This window comes from Ranitomeya variabilis, chromosome 5 (assembly GCF_051348905.1).
Source record: "Ranitomeya variabilis isolate aRanVar5 chromosome 5, aRanVar5.hap1, whole genome shotgun sequence".
Taxonomy (NCBI): domain Eukaryota; kingdom Metazoa; phylum Chordata; class Amphibia; order Anura; family Dendrobatidae; genus Ranitomeya; species Ranitomeya variabilis.
The window spans coordinates 679,392,382-679,412,670 of record NC_135236.1 but is presented as its reverse complement, the minus strand read 5'-3'; the positions used below and the strand labels follow the sequence as shown (position 1 = coordinate 679,412,670).

Sequence of the window (20,289 nt, the reverse complement as noted above, 5' to 3'; positions counted from 1 at the left end):
GACAGTATTATAGTAGCTATATTCTTGTACATAGGGGCAGTATTATAGCAGTTATATTCTTGTACATAGGGGCAGTATTATAGTAGTTATATTCTTGTACATAGGAGCAGTATTATAGTAGTTATATTCTTGTACATAGGGGCAGTATTATAGCAGTTATATTGTTGTACATAGGAGCAGTATTATAGTAGTTATATTCTTGTACATAGGGGCAGTATTATAGTAGTTATATTCTGTACATAGGGGCAGTATTATAGTAGTTATATTCTTGTACATAGAGGGCAGTATTATAGTAGTTATATTCTTGTACATAGGAGCAGTATTATAGTAGTTATATTGTTGTACATAGGAGCAGTATTATAGTAGTTATATTCTTGTAAATAGGAGCAGTATTATAGTAGTTATATTCTTGTACATAGGGACAGTATTATAGTAGCTATATTCTTGTACATAGGGGCAGTATTATAGCAGTTATATTCTTGTACATAGGGGCAGTATTATAGTAGTTATATTCTTGTACATAGGAGCAGTATTATAGTAGTTATATTCTTGTACATAGGGACAGTATTATAGTAGTTATATTCTTGTACATAGGAGCAGTATTATAGTAGTTATATTCTTGTACATAAGTAGTATTATTATGGGAGTTCATTTAGTAATAATACTAACCCATATATACATTACTATAACTGCTATAACACTACTATATAGATACCATAATATAAATGCTAGGATTTTCCGTCCTATTAGACTTGTAGACTTTTCTATAGGGCTGGAGAGTTGCTCTTTAAAATGCTGAACATTTATGAATATTGTTCCGTCATAGAAGTTGTGCCTTCATTGTCTCGACATGATATATGGCTTGTTTGGAAAAGTTTCCACCACTTTTTCACCAGTGAATCCAGAGAAGCGGGAATATGATGGTCTGGAGATAAATATGATGCTTTGTGCTCTTTAAGTCTCTGTCCTAATGTGATGGAGCTGCGAGCACTACAAGGGTCCTGATCCGGAGTGGGAGCAACGCCTTGACACGATGCTCCGCTCATACACCTGGGGCCCGGCTGATATGATGCTTCCCTGGCAGTGGGGATCCAGAGTGGGGTACGTCACTGTCTGGGCCTGTGCAATGACAAACAGCAGCATGTTAGGGGAAGTCACAGAAGATGAAAAATGAGAAAAAAAGCAGGTGACTGTCTCAGAAATGCAGCAACCTTTAACATGCTGTTGTTTGTCAGTGGAACTTAGGGTCTGGGATCTCCATAGGTGAAAGACTCTGCACAGATACTGAGGGAAGGGAAACAGCATAGCGTACTTCACAAGACAATAACAACAGTGATCACATAAAGTCACAGCCGATATTAACACCATACAACGGAAACTCATTCCTATAATACTGCCCCTATATACAAGAATACAACTACTATAATACTGCTCCTATGTACAAGAATATAACTACTATAATACTACCCCTATATACAAGAATATAACTACTATAATACTGCTCCTATGTACAAGAATATAACTACTATAATACTGCCCCCTATATACAAGAATATAACTACTATAATACTGCTCCTATGTACAAGAATATAACTACTATAATACTGCCCCTATGTACAAGAATATAACTACTATAATACTGCCCCTATGTACAAGAATATAACTACTATAATACTGCCCCCTATGTACAAGAATATAACTACTATAATACTGCCCCCTATATACAAGAATATAACTACTATAATACTGCTCCTATGTACAAGAATATAACTACTATAATACTGCCCCCTATGTACAAGAATATAACTACTATAATACTGCTCCTATGTACAAGAATATAACTACTATAATACTGCCCCCTATGTACAAGAATATAACTACTATAATACTGCTCCTATGTACAAGAATATAACTACTATAATACTGCCCCCTATGTACAAGAATATAACTACTATAATACTGCCCCCTATATACAAGAATATAACTACTATAATACTGCTCCTATGTACAAGAATATAACTACTATAATACTGCCCCTATGTACAAGAATATAACTACTATAATACTGCCCCTATGTACAAGAATATAACTACTATAATACTGCCCCTATGTACAAGAATATAACTACTATAATACTGCCCCCTATGTACAAGAATATAACTACTATAATACTGCCCCCTATATACAAGAATATAACTACTATAATACTGCTCCTATGTACAAGAATATAACTACTATAATACTGCCCCTATGTACAAGGATATAACTACTATAATACTGCTCCTATGTACAGGGATATAACTACTATAATACTGCTCCCTATGTACAAGAATATAACTACTATAATACTGCTCCTATGTACAAGAATATAACTACTATAATACTGCCCCTATGTACAGAATATAACTACTATAATACTGCTCCTATGTACAAGAATATAACTACTATAATACTGCTCCTATGTACAAGAATATAACTACTATAATACTGCTCCCATGTACAGAATATAACTACTATAATACTGCTCCTATGTACAAGAATATAACTAGTATAATACTGCCCCTATGTACAAGAATATAACTACTATAATACTGCTCCTATGTACAAGAATATAACTACTATAATACTGCCCCCTATGTACAGGAATATAACTACTATAATACTGCCCCTATGTACAAGAATATAACTACTATAATACTGCCCCCTATGTACAAGAATATAACTACTATAATACTGCCCCCTATATACAAGAATATAACTACTATAATACTGCCCCTATGTACAAGAATATAACTACTATAATACTGCCCCCTATGTACAAGAATATAACTACTATAATACTGCCCCCTATATACAAGAATATAACTACTATAATACTGCTCCTATGTACAAGAATATAACTACTATAATACTGCCCCTATGTACAAGGATATAACTACTATAATACTGCTCCTATGTACAGGGATATAACTACTATAATACTGCTCCCTATGTACAAGAATATAACTACTATAATACTGCTCCTATGTACAAGAATATAACTACTATAATACTGCCCCTATGTACAGAATATAACTACTATAATACTGCTCCTATGTACAAGAATATAACTACTATAATACTGCTCCTATGTACAAGAATATAACTACTATAATACTGCTCCCATGTACAGAATATAACTACTATAATACTGCTCCTATGTACAAGAATATAACTAGTATAATACTGCCCCTATGTACAAGAATATAACTACTATAATACTGCTCCTATGTACAAGAATATAACTACTATAATACTGCCCCCTATGTACAAGAATATAACTACTATAATACTGCTCCTATGTACAAGAATATAACTACTATAATACTGCTCCTATGTACAAGAATATAACTAGTATAATACTGCCCCTATGTACAAGAATATAACTACTATAATACTGCCCCTATGTACAAGAATATAACTACTATAATACTGCCCCTATGTACAGAATATAACTACTATAATACTGCTCCTATGTACAAGAATATAACTACTATAATACTGCCCCTATGTACAAGAATATAACTACTATAATACTGCCCCTATGTACAGAATATAACTACTATAATACTGCCCCTATGTACAAGAATATAACTACTATAATACTGCCTCCTATGTACAAGAATATAACTACTATAATACTGCTCCTATGTACAAGAATATAACTACTATAATACTGCCCCCTGTGGATGAGATAGTATTATAGATGATGGACATATTGCATGTGACAATAGATAGCGGTTAGGTATAAGTACGTCTGGTGTATTATATATATATATTATCACACACAGATATTTCTTTGCTCAGTGTAATCTAATGCAGCGGAGATGAGTGGATGTAAGATGGAGCGCGGACTGTGCTGTGTGGAGTGCGGTGTGGATATTGGATGTGACATGGCGGTAGATGATGAGTCCGCCCGCCGCTCCACTAAATATGTATATGAATTCAGGGCTGATGAGGACGGTGGCGGCGCGGGGTAATGAGAGCCGGTGTGGCGGCAGCTGATAGCAGAGATGTTTATGTTGTTTTGCGCTGATTGTCTTTCCAATGTCACTGTGTCCTCCAGAATTATCAGTGGGTCAGCAGCGCAGAGTATTTCAGGAGAAGGCCGCAGAGGAGGCAGAGACCGGACCGGGGAGGAGAAAAGAAAGAAGCAAAGAGTTACAAGGTGGAAGGAGCAGAGCATGCTGAGAGTTGTAGTACTACCCAAGTCAGGTAGCTGCAGTGTAAGGGTCTGGGAGTCTGAAGATGTCGCGTCTTCTAACACACGTAGCACCTCTACCTCCGCTGTCTCTTTCCCCGGCACATATTCAGAGCGGTCTCTTCCCCCGGTACATATTTGGAGCAGTCTCTTCCCGCGGCACATATTCGAAGCGGTCTCTTCCCCCCCGGCACATATTAGGAGCAATCTCTTCCCCGGCACATATTCGAAGCAGTCTCTTCCCCCCCCGGCACATATTCGGAGCAGTCTCTTCCCCCCCGGCACATATTAGGAGCAGTCTCTTCCCCCGGCACATATTAGGAGCAGTCTCTTCCCCCCCCGGCACATATTCGAAGCAGTCTCTTCCCCCGGCACATATTAGGAGCAGTCTCTTCCCCCGGCACATATTAGGAGCAGTCTCTTCCCCCCTGGCACATATTCGGAGCAGTCTCTTCCCCCGGCACATATTAGGAGCAGTCTCTTCCCCGGCACATATTCGGAGCAGTCTCTTCCCCCCCCGGCACATATTAGGAGCAGTCTCTTCCCCCCTGGCACATATTCGGAGCAGTCTCTTCCCCCCGGCACATTCTCGGAGCAGTCTCATCCCATCGGCACATATTCGGAGCAGTCTCTTCTCCCCGGCACATATTAGGAGCAGTCTCTTCTCCCCGGCACATATTCGGAGCGGTCCCTTCCCAAGGCACAAACTCGGAGCAGTCTCATCCCGTCGGCACATATTCGGAGCAGTCTCATCCCGTCGGCACATATTCGGAGCAGTCTCATCCCGTCGGCACATATTCGGAGCAGTCTCATCCCGTCGGCACATATTCGGAGCAGTCTCTTCCCCCCGGCACATACTCGGAGCAATCTCTAACCCCCGGCACATACTCGGAGCAGTCTCTTCCCCGGCACATATTCGGAGCAGTCTCATCCCGTCGGCACATATTCGGAGCAGTCTCATCCCGTCGGCACATATTCGGAGCAGTCTCATCCCGTCGGCACATATTCGGAGCAGTCTCTTCCCCCCGGCACATATTCGGAGCAGTCTCTTCCCCCCGGCACAAACTCGGAGCAGTCTCATCCCATCGGCACATATTCGGAGCAGTCTCTTCCCCCCGGAACACATTCGGAGCAGTCTCTTCCCCACGGCACATTCTCAGAGCAGTCTCTTCCCCCTGGCACATTCTCAGAGCAGTCTCATCCCGTCGGCACATATTCGGAGCAGTCTCTTCCCCCCGGCACATACTCGGAGCAATCTCTAACCCCCGGCACATACTCGGAGCAGTCTCTTCCCCGGCACATATTCGGAGCAGTCTCATCCCGTCGGCACATATTCGGAGCAGTCTCATCCCGTCGGCACATATTCGGAGCAGTCTCATCCCGTCGGCACATATTCGGAGCAGTCTCTTCCCCCCGGCACATACTCGGAGCAATCTCTAACCCCCGGCACATACTCGGAGCAGTCTCTTCCCCGGCACATATTCGGAGCAGTCTCATCCCGTCGGCACATATTCGGAGCAGTCTCATCCCGTCGGCACATATTCGGAGCAGTCTCATCCCGTCGGCACATATTCGGAGCAGTCTCTTCCCCCCGGCACATATTCGGAGCAGTCTCTTCCCCACGGCACAAACTCGGAGCAGTCTCATCCCATCGGCACATATTCGGAGCAGTCTCTTCCCCCCGGAACACATTCGGAGCAGTCTCTTCCCCACGGCACATTCTCAGAGCAGTCTCTTCCCCCTGGCACATTCTCAGAGCAGTCTCATCCCGTCGGCACATATTCGGAGCAGTCTCTTTTCCCCGGCACATATTTGGAGCGGTCTCTTTCGCTGGCACAGCTCTCGGATCCCGCCAGGTGTTGCTGTGGGACTCTCCGGAGAATATTTGATGCTTCCGCAGCTTTTTCCAGGTTAATTACAGGAGGAAAATCAGCATTAATTTTATGCAAAGGAAACCGAGCAAAAAGCAAGAAAGTAACCCCGTCCTGCCCACACACGGCACCAGGAGGCAGACGGGAGACAGATCACCCCCTTCTGTGGAGTCCACCGCAAGACTACAGCACCCAGGGTGGACCTGCCGATACCCGCTGTGGGGCCCTTCTGTCAGTGAAATCCTAACTTTTCTTTTAAGCTATGAACTTGCAGCTCTCTGGCGCCCCCCTGACCCTCAGGTCAGTCAGGGACCTGCATCTAGGATAAGTGGTCTTCGGAGAGGCTGCCCTGTTCCATACTGGTTATCGGGGCACTCTGCAGTGAGGGCGGTATATATATCACCAGTCCCAGGCCGGGAATACATATATAAACCTCTGGTCCGTCACTGTCAGGATCTACCAGTAACACCAGAACGGTATGCTGCCACCAGTTCCTCGTTAGATATAAGCCCGGTCCATTACCAAACCTATATCGGGTCAGAAACCAACCCAGGTAGCGTGAATTTATGAGCGTAGTACGTGTCGGTTCGATCAAAGAGCAAAAAAAAATGTATACGTTTACTCCAGAGAAAAATTGTCAGTGTTTACAAAAATACAAAAGATATTACAAAAGAGACAAAATACAAATATGTACAAACAGTTATAAAATAAAAGGGATAAAGTTATGAAACTTACTAAATCTCAGTCACAGGTATGATGTGTCGATAAAGGGGAGGAGAGTTCCCAAAGGAATGATTCAGCACCCCAGCATGGTGTTAGCTGCTGTCTCTCCGGCTCTGAATGTCTCCCAAAATGGATGTTTCTGTTTTATGGTTCGGCCATAAACTTAGGGACTTCCACTTTGGCTGACCTCACATGTGGGCTGTTTCCTGGGAGATACACCTATTTGAGGAAGTTATCGAAAACTCCTTTTTTAAACCTCTTTGGCCTGGAAGTTCACAGGCCAACGATATTGGCATTATTTTTACCCGTTACTTTACCGCTCTTTAGAGTCCAAACACGGTATGTCTGTGATTTACTGGGGGGCAGAAATTAATTTCCCAGGTTTCCGAGGGCCCCTAGTGCAGCGCAAAACGCTGCCATGCATAGCCCTTATTGCCCAGATCCAGGAAATCTAATTTTCATGTTTCTAGGATTAATGTGTGTTATTGAACTTTGACTTTAAGTGTTATGCCTAGCAGACAAAGGGATTTTGGCAGAAAAGCACATTCTGCTCTCTGCTAGCTGGCAGAGCCATAAACTCACATTCCAAAAGGACCATTTGGTGGGAAGGGGATGCAAGAAGGATTTTGGCTTTACAGAAACCACTGGTGGGAGAAGTAACAGGCAGGTCTGGCTGTGTAACCCGAACAATGGAAAATAATTCATATTTTCCTGACACCTTCCAACACCCACTGTGTGGCCCTCATAAAGGGTTTCCAGCAGCACAGAGTATTTAAGTAAATGGCCATACTGACACCCTAAGAGTCACATAGTGAAAGAAAAAGGGTTGTCAGCAGCACAGAGTATTACAGCAAATTGCTGTGCAGACAGGCTGGCAGGTACATAATGGAAGGAGAAGGTTTGTCAGCAATGCAGAGGATTTAAGGAGATGGATGTGCGGAAGTTTTGGAAAGAAATAGGGTGAAAGCTGCGTAATGGAAAAAGTAAGGAGCAGCACAGAGTATTTCAGGGGAGAAGGGTTGTGATTTTTCTGACAACCAGAGGCCACAAGATATTTATAGACGAACGAGTCGCATTTTTACTAATTATCATTGATCAGTGCAATAATTTCCTCGCTCATTGAAGGGTGTAAATACTTTTGCGACCTTTTTCCTTGTATTCCTCCAATACACTGAAACTTGTCTGCAAAAATGTCTTGATTAAAAAAAAATAAATCTCTTGCTGTGTTGAGTTTTACAGCATCTATGCAGAACGATGTGTTTCCATGGTTACAGACTACGAACAAACCTGTGTGTAGTCAGATCGCACAGCTGTGTGTTACTATGTCTGCCATGGCGACCATGGAGACTAATCCCGGGGTCTTACCTGGGTGGAGATGGCTTCTGTTCCGCATCCGCGACCGGGCAGCAAAACTGGTGCAAAACCGTCTCATTCCTGGAAAGAAAGAGAACATAAAATACGGTTATATCAGCCCTCAAGAGCATAATCACGCCGGAGGCCTGTGCTGTAATACTCTGTGCTGCTGGGAGCCCTGCAACCTCCGTTTTCTTCCTCTACCACGACAACATGTATGAAATACAACCTTGGAATCACTATCATCCCATATTCTCACTACCATTTCCTCAAATACTCTGTGCTGCTGTGTGCAGTCAAGTAATAGAATATTTTTTCCTCTGCGTGTTCCAATTGTAAAACTGAGGACACAAATGAGATGAGGATGAAAACCTGAAATCGAGCCGGCGGCAGAATAAACAGATTTGCTGTAATATAAAAGCCGCAGCCGCCCAGATCCTGATAGATTGGAGAGGAGAGTGGATTAGAAATCTCCCACCCCTCCGGAGTGCCGCCTCGGACTCTGATTTATTGGTTTATACATCTATTCTGTCATTTCTTCTGTTTATTGAAAATGTACTGATCCTCATAAAATTATCTACACGGGGAAAGAACACAACACTCATCATCTCCATGTAACTCCCCACAGAGAAAAAAGGGCAAGTCCAAAAACATTACTGACTTACATGGCAGAAATAATACAAAAATATAACTACTATAATACTGCCCCTATGTACAAGAATATAACTACTATAATACTGCTCCTATGTACAAGAATATAACTGCTATAATACCGCTCCTATGTACAAGAATATAACTACTATAATACTGCCCCTATGTACAAGAATATAACTACTATAATACTGCTCCTATGTACAAGAATATAACTACTATAATACTGCCCCTATGTACAAGAATATAACTACTATAATACTGCTCCTATATACAAGAATATAACTACTATAATACTGCTCCTATATACAAGAATATATCTACTATAATACTGCCCCCTATGTACAAGAATATAACTACTATAATACTGCTCCTATCTACAAGAATATATCTACTATAATACTGCCCCTATGTACAAGAATATAACTACTATAATACTGCCCCTATGTACAAGAATATAACTACTATAATACTGCCCCTATGTACAAGAATATAACTGCTATAATACCGCTCCTATGTACAAGAATATAACTACTATAATACTGCCCCTATGTACAAGAATATAACTACTATAATACTGCTCCTATGTACAAGAATATAACTGCTATAATACCGCTCCTATGTACAAGAATATAACTACTATAATACTGCCCCTATGTACAAGAATATAACTACTATAATACTGCCCCCATGTATGGGAATATAATGACTATAATACTGCCCCCCGTGCACAGTAATATAATATGTATAATGTATGGCGCTCTCTCTGTGATGACATGCGGCCCAGTTGTCGTTTCTATCTTCTCAGCCGCTCTATAATTAAACCACTTTATGTGGCGCTGATCCTAATGAATAAATTACTCCTCTCATCATCTTCTTGGTCTCTTCATTTAAGCACTTTAGAAATGTCATCTCCTGCTTCCCGCGCTGCCCCTTTGGAAACCTTCTAGACCCCCCGGTAATACCGCACAGCAGGGAAAGATAATCAGGAGAGCATCTGAGGATACTCCAAGTCCCTACGGACCCCGGGGTTGTGACGTGAGACCGCCCAGCTTTTCCAGCATCTCGTCATTGTGTGATATACAACCTAGCGAATATTTACATGGATCCATCCCGCCATCACTCGAATCGCGCGCCGATTCGACAGCCATGTGATCGTCTTCTTCGAACCTTCAGTAACCATCTTGACCTTTTTATTTGATAAGGACAACAACGAGTTAACACATGGCATGAAGCTATTGACCCCTCCATCAAGATCTCGTATACTATGACCGCCACCTCCCTCCAATGTGACCCCAAGCTGTGCACGCGGCCATCTAATACAATATATTGGATGCAGGTCTTGTTGCCATGACAACGGGTGTACAATGTCATTATTCACACGCTGCCTCTCGATGTGCGGACGTGACACGCTCCTCCAGGAATCACTGTAACATCCGAGGTTCATCCTCCAGAAGCACAGGTCGTTAGGGTGATCTCCTTTAATTACAGATGGGAGGACTCACACAAGCAAGGACACAATTAATTAATGAGCGGAGTCGCTGACCTCAGCTGTGGAGGCGATCACCATGGCAAATAGGTCCTAACATTTCTCTCTGTACAATTAGTCCTACTATGGTTCATGAACAAGGCAGCTCAGGATGAACCAACATATAGTTTACTATGCAATAATAGGGACACCTACTGTTAGTGACCGTGCTGCATCTGTAGCAGCGATCTATGGCAGATACTTCAATCTACAAATCAGCGGGCAAAGCAAAATCCAATATTCTGATCAAGGATCGGCTTTAAAGGGGACCTGTCATTTGTCATAAATATGTACATTTTTTACACATGTAAAGGCCATTGTTCTCCTGAATCAAGTGTCATTTTTCTTTTGTTCCTGAGCCTCTCCAATCCTGAGATATGGCCTCTTCTACCCGGCATGTAAATCTTGTTTTTTCAGCTAACTGGGTGTGGTTCTCAATTCTATGTGGGTGTGTCCATGAAGACCACACCTACTTGGGTAAAAAAGACCAGATTTATATTAAGGGAAGAGAGGGCCATATCTCAGGGATGGAGAGGCACAGAAACAAAAGAAAAACATCGCCGGATTCAGGAGAACAGCAGCATTTACACCAGTTAACAAAAATACATTTTTAAGGCATGTGACAGGTTGTTTTTACCCCGTTAAAGACCAGTGAGGTACATTTTTGTCACAGGTTGTATGCTGGGTGTATGATGAAAGCTGAGGAGCCGGCATCTGCCTGTAACAACCATTTAGCTCCAGTCGCAGCTGGTTAGCCATTTAAGTTCCACAGTCAATCACTGACAGCAGCATTTAAACGGTTTAGTTGTAAGTATGCTTGTTCATCGGCTCCCAACAGCCACTCTGCAATGCAATCGCGTGAAGCTAATTGGTTTCCATGGGGGCCTTCCGTAAAAGTTTGTTCTATGAAAATATAAAAATATTGAAATCGTACATTAAAAGCCAAAAAAGAAAAAAAAAAGCCAAAATTCCATTCTTCGGTCTCTGCACTTAGGAAACAATCAAAATATCCATCGTATTTACCCCAAAATAGTGTCAATAAAACATTAGCTCATCCTTTAAAAAATATGAATTCACAGAAAAATAAAACATTTACGGGTCTCAGAAAATAGTTATTTTTTTACAAAGTTTAACCACTAAAATAATAATAAAAAAAATTATAGATAGTATTGCTGTAATTTTACTGATCTGAAAAAAATCATTTTACTGGGTCATTTTTATCGCACCTTGCACACCAGTGATGGAATTGCAGATTTTTCATCATTTTGCCGCACTTGGATATATTTTTGTATGTTTTCAGTACATTATATGGTAAAGCGAATGGAGTGATTCAAAATTAACGCTTGTCCGGCAAAAAAATACGGCGATATGGACGGAAACATAAAAAAAGTTATGGGGTGGGAAACAATGCAAAAATTGACAGATCATAAAGTGAGGGCACATACTATTCTGCGGAGTGGAAATTAATATCATGATTTGTATACAATTTTTCACATCATATTGATGCGCAGATTTTATTTTTGCCTGTAAATAATGACCCCTAATAGGATATGTCGGTGATAATGGCCTCTGGCCCTGCACCAAAGCCCCACTCCGTGGCCATCACTCGTCCGGCGCCGCCTTTACAGCGCCGATGTGGCATGGCAGCGAATGGGATTTTGTCTGCAGCACTGATTATCATCTGGGCACACGCTGCTGTGGCTGATAACAGGGAACAATAGATAAAACCACTGCAAGTGCTTTATTAGCGTCATTATGACGCTGATATCAGACACTCGTCTTGTAATGCTGGCTACGTTAACAGGAGACATCTGGCGACATTGTCTCACGTCATGCGGGGGGGTCTTCATCACTGAGCCGTGGATGTCACAGGCTCTCGCCACCGGCCTCCCCGCGAGGACCCTCCTGCTGTTTGGACGCGTTCAGGCGGCCGCTCATCCCTCGCCGCTAATGAATCCGTCATTCGTTCACGACACAGATGTGCTCAGGGATTTTTCAGATGAGAATGTAAATCCCACCGCCAATACATGTGCGGAGGACGTCAACACGGGGGAAGGAACTGAAAAAAAAAGCAACAATTATTTTTTGCGTTGTTTAGAAGATTGGCGCCTCGGTAGTATTCCCACACGGATGTCGCTGTCGTGTTCGCAAGATATGAGCGCCAGCATTATTTCATTATTTTATTTTCTGCACTTTCGATTTTTCCTCCCATAACTTCTTTATAATTCCGTCTGTATTTATTTCTGAACTTTTTTTTTTTTTTAATAGGTTTGTGTCTTTCTGAGACACAAAACTTTCTCATGTTTCCCTTCAGTGGAGCTATGTGGGGGCTCAATTTTACGAGCAGAGCTGTAGTTTTTTTTTTTTTTTTAATTGATACGATTTTGTGGCATATATGACATTTTAATCGTTTTTTCATTATATTTTTTTTTTTGGGGGGTAGGGGGACAAACGCAGCCAAGAAACCCCAGCATTTTAGGTGTTGACATTTTCTCTTCTTGATAGATTGGATACATACAGATGCAGCAATGCAGAATATTTTTTATTTTTGTAATTTATTTTTTTAATGGAGAAAATGAATGCTTCCTTTTTTTAATTGTTTTATAGAGTTTTAAAACTTTTTTTTATTAATTTTATTTTTAACTCATCTGAAGGGACCCGAACGTGTGATTGTTTGATCACTTGTGCTATACCCTGCAGTACTTTCATTGCAGTATACAGGACAAGTCACATTCTTGTGTAAAACCAAAGTGTTATGTCCGGCGGGTAGCTGCAATGAAATATAAGAAAAGTGAACCAAAATAAATGACAGTAATAGGTCCGTTGGGCTTTATCTGGACAGTATGAATGTGACAGACCGAGTTCGTATAATCAGAATCACAGATTATCTGGTTCTAGGCTTTTTACTGTCTTCTAGGCCTCAGGTATCAAGGGTTGCTAGGCAGTAACCAATCAGAGCACAGCTTTCATTGTGTAAGCTGTACTATAGAAATGAATCGTGGCCTCTGATTGCTTGCTAGGGGGCCATAAATCCAGGAAGACCTTTACCTTGAAAATAGAAAAGGTTTATAATGTCCGCCACCCGCACACATTATGCTCAAGGTTATTGAAGTACGACCGAGGGGCAGTAATAACGTGGGGGGAAAATGTACACGAGAGCGGTTTATGACACACCTAATCCGCTGAGCTACAGGATACAATGACAGATCAACTACTAATATGTCGGGTCGATATGTCCAATCTGATGATTTGTGAATCATGTCACCATAGTGGGAAGGCTAAGCGAAGGACGATGCGGACTGCAATAACGGCCTTTCAAAGCTGTACTTAACCCTTGGGTGGCAACCAATATGGCTTCCCTGTGGGGGCTGCAACAACGGCCATATTGGTTGTCTATGTACACCCATGAATCAGCCACCTGTGCGCATGCGGCCACACTAGGAATTACACTATTCCTCACCATTGAAAAGCTGTAATGTGTACAGACTAAGCCGTCCTCTCTTGTAACGCGCCCCGCAGCTCTGCCAGTAGAACAGGAACAGATTTTCGGCCTCTGAATGTGAATAATACATTCTCCTATTCAACAAAAGCAATCAGAGATATTGCAAATGAAGAGGAATTAAAAAAATAAATCCATTAGAAAGCTGCAGAACGTTATCTTCCGCAATGATTCAGAGTTATTTACATAGAACGGAACCGGCCCTTTAAGACTTGAGATCCCATCCGCTCTCCAGCACCATGGACAGGGCGGCATTCACTGCAGCACTCCAGCACTGAGAGCAGCCTGGTAGTAACCTGACTAGTGATGAGGAGTATACTTGTTGCTCGGGTTTTTCCGAGTATGCTCCGGTGGTCTCCGAGTATTTGTTAGTGCTCGGAGATTTAGTTTTAGTCGCAGCTGGATGATTTGCGACTGTTACACAGCTTGATTACATGTGGGGAATCCCTCGCAACTAGGCAACCCCCACATGTACTCAGGCTGGCTAGCAGCTGTAAATCATGCAGCTGCATGACTCACATGACTTAGGATAATAGCCAAACCAGAATCTCAATTTGCAGACACTGTGTTTCGGGGTACTATGTGTGACAAGGCTCGTTAAAGGGTCGACATTGACTGTTAGGATTGCTACTTCCAATAGGTGGCACTAGAGTTCTAGTCCTCTTCCTCTCTGAAGAGACAATTTGCATATTTCCTAGAGGAGCATTGCGGCTTTAAGTCTCCTCACCTTGACATGCTTATCATGTCACTCTCCACAAGGAGAAACGATACTTCTTGGATCCCGGTAAAATGCAGCCATGTTTCCTGAAAATACTCTGTGCTGCTGGGAACCTGCTGCTTCCTCCAGGTAACTCTCTGCCTGGGATCTCCCACAGAGATCAATGCATTCCTCTCCTGAAACCCTCTGTGCTGCTTGAGATCAGACTCCTTCTTCTTTGTAAATCTTCAGCTCCAATCTTTGGTTTTAGGCAGGTGGAGATTTTGCCAGGAGGGTCTGTGCCCCGACCCCTTCTGCTGACGGACCCCTGGGAAGCGCCCAACTGCTGCGGTAATGAATTGGGGGAGGGGGATCTCGGCTGCAGAGCATCTGGGTCATCAGAGAATGGAGACATAATTATGCCCATATTTTCTCATTTGCCCCTGCCTGGCGAGAAACCTGCAGATAGCGGCATTCATCATATTAATGCACAGGAGCTGAGTACTGGGAATGAGAGTCATGTGTTCACAGATGAAACGTGGCCCCTGGAGTGGCCCTCTGCTACGTACGTGGCCCCTGCTCACTCCACCCTCAAGCATGGAGCTCATGGCCCAGGACTCCCAGTACAAATTTATTTTGGGGAAAGGGAATGGATGGCTCATGGCACAATATTTGGGCAATGATACATCTCCCTGAAAAAGCAGGCATCCAGGCATTTCCGATCATGGCTGATAACAGGGAGCAATAGACTTGAAAAGTAACATCCTTTGAAATGGGCTCCATGTCTGCCTTTTTTGCACTGCAGCTGCATGGGAACTACAAGTCTCAGCACGTGCCTTCTGCAGAGTGTACCGTATACAGTGTGCTCCTCCGCAGTGTGGGAAGAAGAGCGCACATTCTCTGCGTCTCTGAATTGAGTGATTCCCCCGGTGCGGCAGGGAGGGGGCGGACAGGTTACTTCTCCCAATTGCCCACATTATCCAGAAATAGAAAGCAGCGAGCGGAATGAGAAGAAAGCGGGAAAAGATCGATCCCCGCACTCAGCAGGAGCCCAGGGGGCATCCCTAAAAATGAGAATGTCACGAGGTCTGTGCCCAGCGCCTGACCCCTCTCAGTGCAATCAACGTTACCCCCTGTCCTTCACCCAGCTCCATCTATGCTCATTATCCTCCTCACCCATCGGCACCCCAAAGGGGAACCTACAGGAAACTAACACGTCATCACCCGGAACTACACCGACTAACGGTGCCAAAACCCACAGTAACCGAAGTGAGGAATGAAAGTTACATAATACATAGTAGGGGCGGCATTATAGTAATTATATAATATACAACAGGGGCGGCATTATAGTAATTATATAATATATAATAGGAGTTGTATTATAGTAATTATATAACAAATAATAGGAGTGGTATTACTGTATAGTAATTATAGAATATATAATAGGGCGGCATTATAGTAATTATATAATAGGGGCAGCATTATAATAATTATATAACAAATAATATGGGCGGCATTATAGTAATTATATAATATAAAATAGGGGTGGCATTATAGTAATTATATAATATATAATAGGAGTGGTATTATAGTAATTATATAACAAATAATAGAAGTGGTATTATAGTAATTATATAATATACAATAGGGGCAGCATTATAGTAGTTATAGAATATATAATAGGGCGGCATTATAGTAATTATATAATATAAAATAGGGGCGGCATTATAGTAATTATATAATATATAATAGGAGTTGTATTATAGTAATTATATAACAAATAATAGGAGTGGTATTACTGTATAGTAATTATAGAATATATAATAGGGCGGCATTATAGTAATTATATAATAGGGGCGGCATTATAGTAATTATATAACAAATAATATAGGCGGCATTATAGTAATCATATAATATACAACAGGGGCGGCATTATAGTAATTATATAATATATAATAGGAGTGGTATTATAGTAATTATATAACAAATAATAGGAGTTGTATTATAGTAATTATATAACAAATAATAGGAGTGGTATTACTGTATAGTAATTATAGAATATATAATAGGGCGGCATTATAGTAATTATATAATAGGGGCGGCATTATAGTAATTATATAATAGGGGAGGCATTATATAAATTATATAATATATAGTGGGGCAGCATTATAGTAGTTATATAATATATAATAGGGATGGCATTTTAGTAGTTATATAACATAATAGAGGCGGCATTATAGTAATTATATAATATATAGCAGGGGCAGCATTATAGTAGTTATATAATATACATAGGGGTGAAATTATAGTAATTATATAACTTAATAGGGGCGACATTATAGTAGTTATCTAATACAGTGCCTTGCGAAAGTATTCGGCTCCCTGGAACTTTTTAACCTTTTCCCACATATCAAGCTTCAAACATAAATATACCAAATGTACATTTTTGGTGAAGAATCAACAACAAGTGGAACACAATTGTGAAGTTGAACGAAATTTATTAGTTATTTTAAATTTTTGTGGAAACTCAAAAACTGAAAAGTGGGGCGTGCAATATTATGTTTGAAGCATGATATGTGGGAAAAGATTGAAAAGTTCCAGGGAGCCGAATACTTTCGCAAGGCACTGTATATTCTTGTACATAGGGGCAGTATTATAGTAGTTATATTCCTGTACGTAGGGGCAGTATTATAGTAGTTATATTCTTGTACATAGGAGCAGTATTATAGTAGTTATATTCTTGTACATAGGAGCAGTATTATAGTAGTTATATTCTTGTACATAGGAGCAGTATTATAGTAGTTATATTCTTGTACATAGGGGCAGTATTATAGTAGTTATATTCTTGTACATAGGGGGCAGTATTATAGTAGTTATATTCCTGTACATAGGGGCAGTATTATAGTAGTTATATTCTTGTACATAGGAGCAGTATTATAGTAGTTATATTCTTGTACATAGGAGCAGTATTATAGTAGTTATATTCTTGTACATAGGAGCAGTATTATAGTAGTTATATTCTTGTACATAGGGAGCAGTATTATAGTAGTTATATTCTTGGACATAGGGAGAAGTATTATAGTAGTTATATTCTTATACATAGGGGCAGTATTATAGTAGTTATATTCTTGTACATAGGGGCAGTATTATAGTAGTTATATTCTTGTACATAGGAGCAGTATTATAGTAGTTATATTCTTGTACATAGGAGCAGTATTATAGTAGCTATATTCATGTACATAGGGGCAGTATTATAGTAGTTATATTCTTGTACATAGGAGCAGTATTATAGTAGTTATATTCTTGTACATAGGGGCAGTATTATAGTAGTTATATTCTTGTACATAGGAGCAGTATTATAGTAGTTATATTCTTGTACATAGGAGCAGTATTATAGTAGTTATATTCTTGTACATAGGGGCAGTATTATAGTAGTTATATTCTTGTACATAGGGGCAGTATTATAGTAGTTATATTCTTATACATGGGGCAGTATTATAGTAACTATATACCTGCATATAGGGGCAGTATTATAGTAGTTATATTCTTGTACATAGGGAAAAGTATTTTAGTAGTTATATTCTTATACATAGGGGCAGTATTATAGTAGTTATATTCTTGTACATAGGAGCAGTATTATAGTAGTTATATTCTTGTACATAGGAGCAGTATTATAGTAGTTATATTCTTGTACATAGGGGCTGTATTATAGTAGTTACATTCTTGTATATAGGAGCAGTATTATAGTAGCTATATTCATGTACATAGGGGCAGTATTATAGTAATTATATTCCTGTACATAGGGGCAGTATTATGGTAGTTATATTCTTGTACATAGGGAGCAGTATTATAGTAGTTATATTCTTGTACATAGGGAGAAGTATTTTAGTAGTTATATTCCTGTACATAGGGGCAGTATTAGGGTAGTTATATTCCTGTACATAGGGGCAGTATTATAGTAGTTATATTCTTGTACATAGGGGCAGTATTATAGTAGTTATATTCTTATACATAGGGGCAGTATTATAGTAGTTGTATTCTTGTACATAGGAGCAGTATTATAGTAGTTATATTCTTGTACATAGAGGGCAGTATTATAGTAGTTATATTCTTGTACATAGGGGCAGTATTATAGTAGTTATATTCTTGTACATAGGGGGCAGTATTATAGTAGTTATATTCTTATACATAGGGGCAGTATTATAGTAGTTATATTCTTGTACATAGGAGCAGTATTATAGTAGTTATATTCTTGTACATAGGAGCAGTATTATAGTAGCTATATTCATGTACATAGGGGCAGTATTATAGTAGTTATATTCCTGTACATAGGGGCAGTATTATGGTAGTTATATTCTTGTACATAGGGAGCAGTATTATAGTAGTTATATTCTTGTACATAGGGAGAAGTATTTTAGTAGTTATATTCCTGTACATAGGAGCAGTATTATAGTAGTTGTATTCTTGTACATAGGAGCAGTATTATAGTAGTTATATTCTTGTACATAGAGGGCAGTATTATAGTAGTTATATTCTTGTACATAGGGGCAGTATTATAGTAGTTATATTCTTGTACATAGGGGGCAGTATTATAGTAGTTATATTCTTGTATATAGGGCCAGTATTATAGTAGTTATATTCTTATACATAGGAGCAGTATTATAGTAGTTATATTCTTGTACATAGGGGGCAGTATTATAGTAGTTATATTCTTGTATATAGGGGCAGTATTATAGTAGTTATATTCCTGTACATAGAATGCTCCTCATATGGGAGGGACCTGCGGACTTGATACCTGAACTTATGAAATATATGAATGATAATGAAATGAATTTGAAATTCACCTATACAATTGGTGGTAGAAACATTAATTTTTTAGATGTCACTTTAGATCTAAATTCAGATTCAATCATCACAATCTTCCCTTTCAGGAAACGTACCGCGACTAATTCCATATTACATGCCAAATCACGTCATCCGAGACATGTAATAAAAAACATACCTGTGGGGGAACTCTACAGGTTTAAGAGGAACAGTACCACCAAGGAAGTCTATGAGGGGAGTAAGAGGAAGGTGAAGGCCAGGCTGGCTCACAGGGGTTACCCCAGCTGGAGGCTATTGTGGAGGATATAGATCGGGGTACTATGCTGAATAAGGCGAGTAATACCCGTGTGTCCAGTGAGGAGCACATCACCTTCACCACTACATACAGCCCTCAGTTCAAAGAGATTACTGACATCATCAGAAAAAGAATCCCTATGCTGAGCCAGGATAAAAAGCTGAACCAAATCCTGGCCAAACCAGTGCGTTATATCGCTAAAAAAGCCCCTAGTCTGAACGACATCTTATCCCCCAGCCTCTTTGTTAGTGAGGACAAAGGGTTAAAAGAGAAAGAAAACTGGCTCAGTACTAAAGGCACCTACAAGTGTGGGCACAATATCTGCACCTGCTGTAAATATATGGTGACCAGTAAGGAATTCCACTCATCTGTCACTAAAAAGACGTACAAAATTAACCACTACATCAACTGCAACACCTCCAATGTGGTGTATCTGATTAATGGCCCCACCTGTGACCAGCAATATGTGGGGTGCACAGGGGGTCCCCTGAAGGTGAGAATACGGAGGCACCTGTCTGATGCAGTGAATAAAATCACCCATAAGACACTTCATCCATAAACACAATGGGGACGTCAGCTCATTGGAGGTCCGCGGGATTGAAAGGGTT

The 20,289-nt window shown here is 40.6% G+C and overlaps 1 protein-coding gene across 10 annotated transcripts in view; it reads right to left on the bottom strand.

Moving 5' to 3' along the window:
• IQSEC3 (IQ motif and Sec7 domain ArfGEF 3) overlaps window positions 1-20,289 on the bottom strand; it is a 74,444-nt gene that overhangs the window by 41,337 nt on the left and 12,818 nt on the right. For 9 of the 10 annotated variants that reach the window (XR_013215965.1, XM_077266984.1, XM_077266985.1 and 6 more), the window contains exon 2: window positions 8,200-8,268. Coding sequence is in view for 8 of the 10 variants with exons in the window: in XM_077266984.1 (XP_077123099.1) it covers window positions 8,200-8,268 (69 nt within the window). In the remaining 2 variants the exon portion in view is untranslated. Of the gene's footprint in view, window positions 1-8,199; window positions 8,269-20,289 lie in introns of those variants that run through there. The other variant, XM_077266996.1, reaches the window with a different exon arrangement.